The following is a 1,667-nucleotide window of genomic DNA, read 5'->3' on the forward strand; positions in this document are numbered from 1 at the left end:
TTTGACGAGCCGTCATTTTACGCGCCGTATTTTGACAGCGCTGCGTTAAATAAAGCCTCGTGGGAACAAAACATCGTAAACCCCATTGAAGCAATGGGCAGATGTTTGTAGGCGTATTAGGGGCATTTTTTCAGGCATAATTCGAGGCGTAAAACGCCCGAATTACGCCTGAAACCACTGCGTGTGAACATACCCTTATATAAAGGAACACACAGCCTGGTTACTGACAAACCTCTCAAGAAAGACTGGTTAGTGTAAACCATGCCTCAAGGCAAACAAGTGATGCAGGTAACTGGAAAAGGCCACAAAAGTGTTGATTAAGACTTGGGTGTACATCAATGTATAGTTAAACAAATTGTCTGGAAAATGGAAAAAATCCGGGACTGTTGCTACTCATCCAAGGAGTGAGTGTCCTGTTAAGATCAGTGCAAGAGCACAACGTGAAATCCTGAAAGTGATGAGAAAGACATGAACAGTATCTGTTTTTATGTTATTAGTTTAGTTAGATTGTGTTTGTCTTAACCACGCTCTGTTATACTTATTAGAAAAAATAATAAAATCAATGAGACAAAGAAAATCAACTATTTGTCTTTACAAACTCTTTGAGAACACAGTAATAACTTACACCGTCCAAAAAACAGTTAATGTTAGCAATGCAAAGGCTGACCTGGATAAATATACGCAACTGCTTTGTATAAACTTGGGATATGATGCCATTTTTTACAAAAAAGTACAACAGCAAGGACAAATGAAAAGGTCCAAATGAGAACATGAAAGTTAGTAAGTTGCCCAGAAGGATCTTGCTTGACTTTCCAGGACCACCGGAAGCACTATAAAGGTCATTTCGCATTTTGTTTTTAAGTGTAAAAAGTATGTGCGCTGTACAAAATGTTATGAGGACAGCACTAAGAAGAAATATAAATTCAAGCATAATGACCAATGGAATGTTCATCCAAGTAGCATCTGAAAACCGATGGAAACAATGTGATTCATCATTGTCACGAAGTTGAATAAGAAAACCAGCAGACGATCCCCACACAAAAATGCAGACCAAGACGCACGTTACAGTTGCCTTTTTAGGAGACCTTAATAGCTTAGAATAGAAGGGGTATTGTATGGCAATGTAACGGTCCATACAGATACACACTGATATGAAGATGCTACCATACATGTTGACAAAGTAAAGGCTCTCCAGGAATGTGCAGACACCAGATCCAAGTTTCCACTCGTCCCCAACATTATATGCTTTAATTTTAAATGGAAGGGTAATAAGCAGCAAGGAATCAAAGCTGATTAGAGTTGCCATATACGTTGTTGTTTCCATCCACTTCCGAATCCTGAAGAGGAGCATCCAGAGGGCTATCATGTTAAAGATAAGACCAAAGATGAATGTTGGGATGTAAATGACTAACTGGAATAATTGAACTGACTCCGCAACCCCAGTAAAGTTGGACATTTTGTGGAAAGCCTGCAAAACATATAAAGGAAATTACTTATAATACATGTCTTGTTTCATGCATATTTGATAAACTGTGTGAGCAGTTCTTCAATTTAGAACAGCAAGCTTGAATTCATACTCACCTGGAATACAGGAAACAACGTATAATGCACAACATGCCACCTGGAAACTTAAAGAGGCTCTGTCACCAGATTTTGCAACCCCTATC

General features: G+C 38.8%; 1 protein-coding gene across 1 annotated transcript; it reads right to left on the reverse strand.

Annotated features, from left to right (window-relative positions):
• Positions 1–577: 577 nt before the first annotated feature.
• Positions 578–1,456, reverse strand: LOC142760439 (G-protein coupled receptor 55-like). The gene has a single exon (XM_075863629.1). It carries the CDS (start codon positions 1,454–1,456, stop codon positions 578–580), a length of 879 nt encoding a protein of 292 aa, XP_075719744.1.
• Between the last annotated feature and the right edge of the window lie 211 nt (positions 1,457–1,667).

The sequence above is a fragment of the Rhinoderma darwinii genome, chromosome 4, assembly GCF_050947455.1.
Source record: "Rhinoderma darwinii isolate aRhiDar2 chromosome 4, aRhiDar2.hap1, whole genome shotgun sequence".
Taxonomy (NCBI): Eukaryota; Metazoa; Chordata; class Amphibia; order Anura; family Rhinodermatidae; genus Rhinoderma; species Rhinoderma darwinii.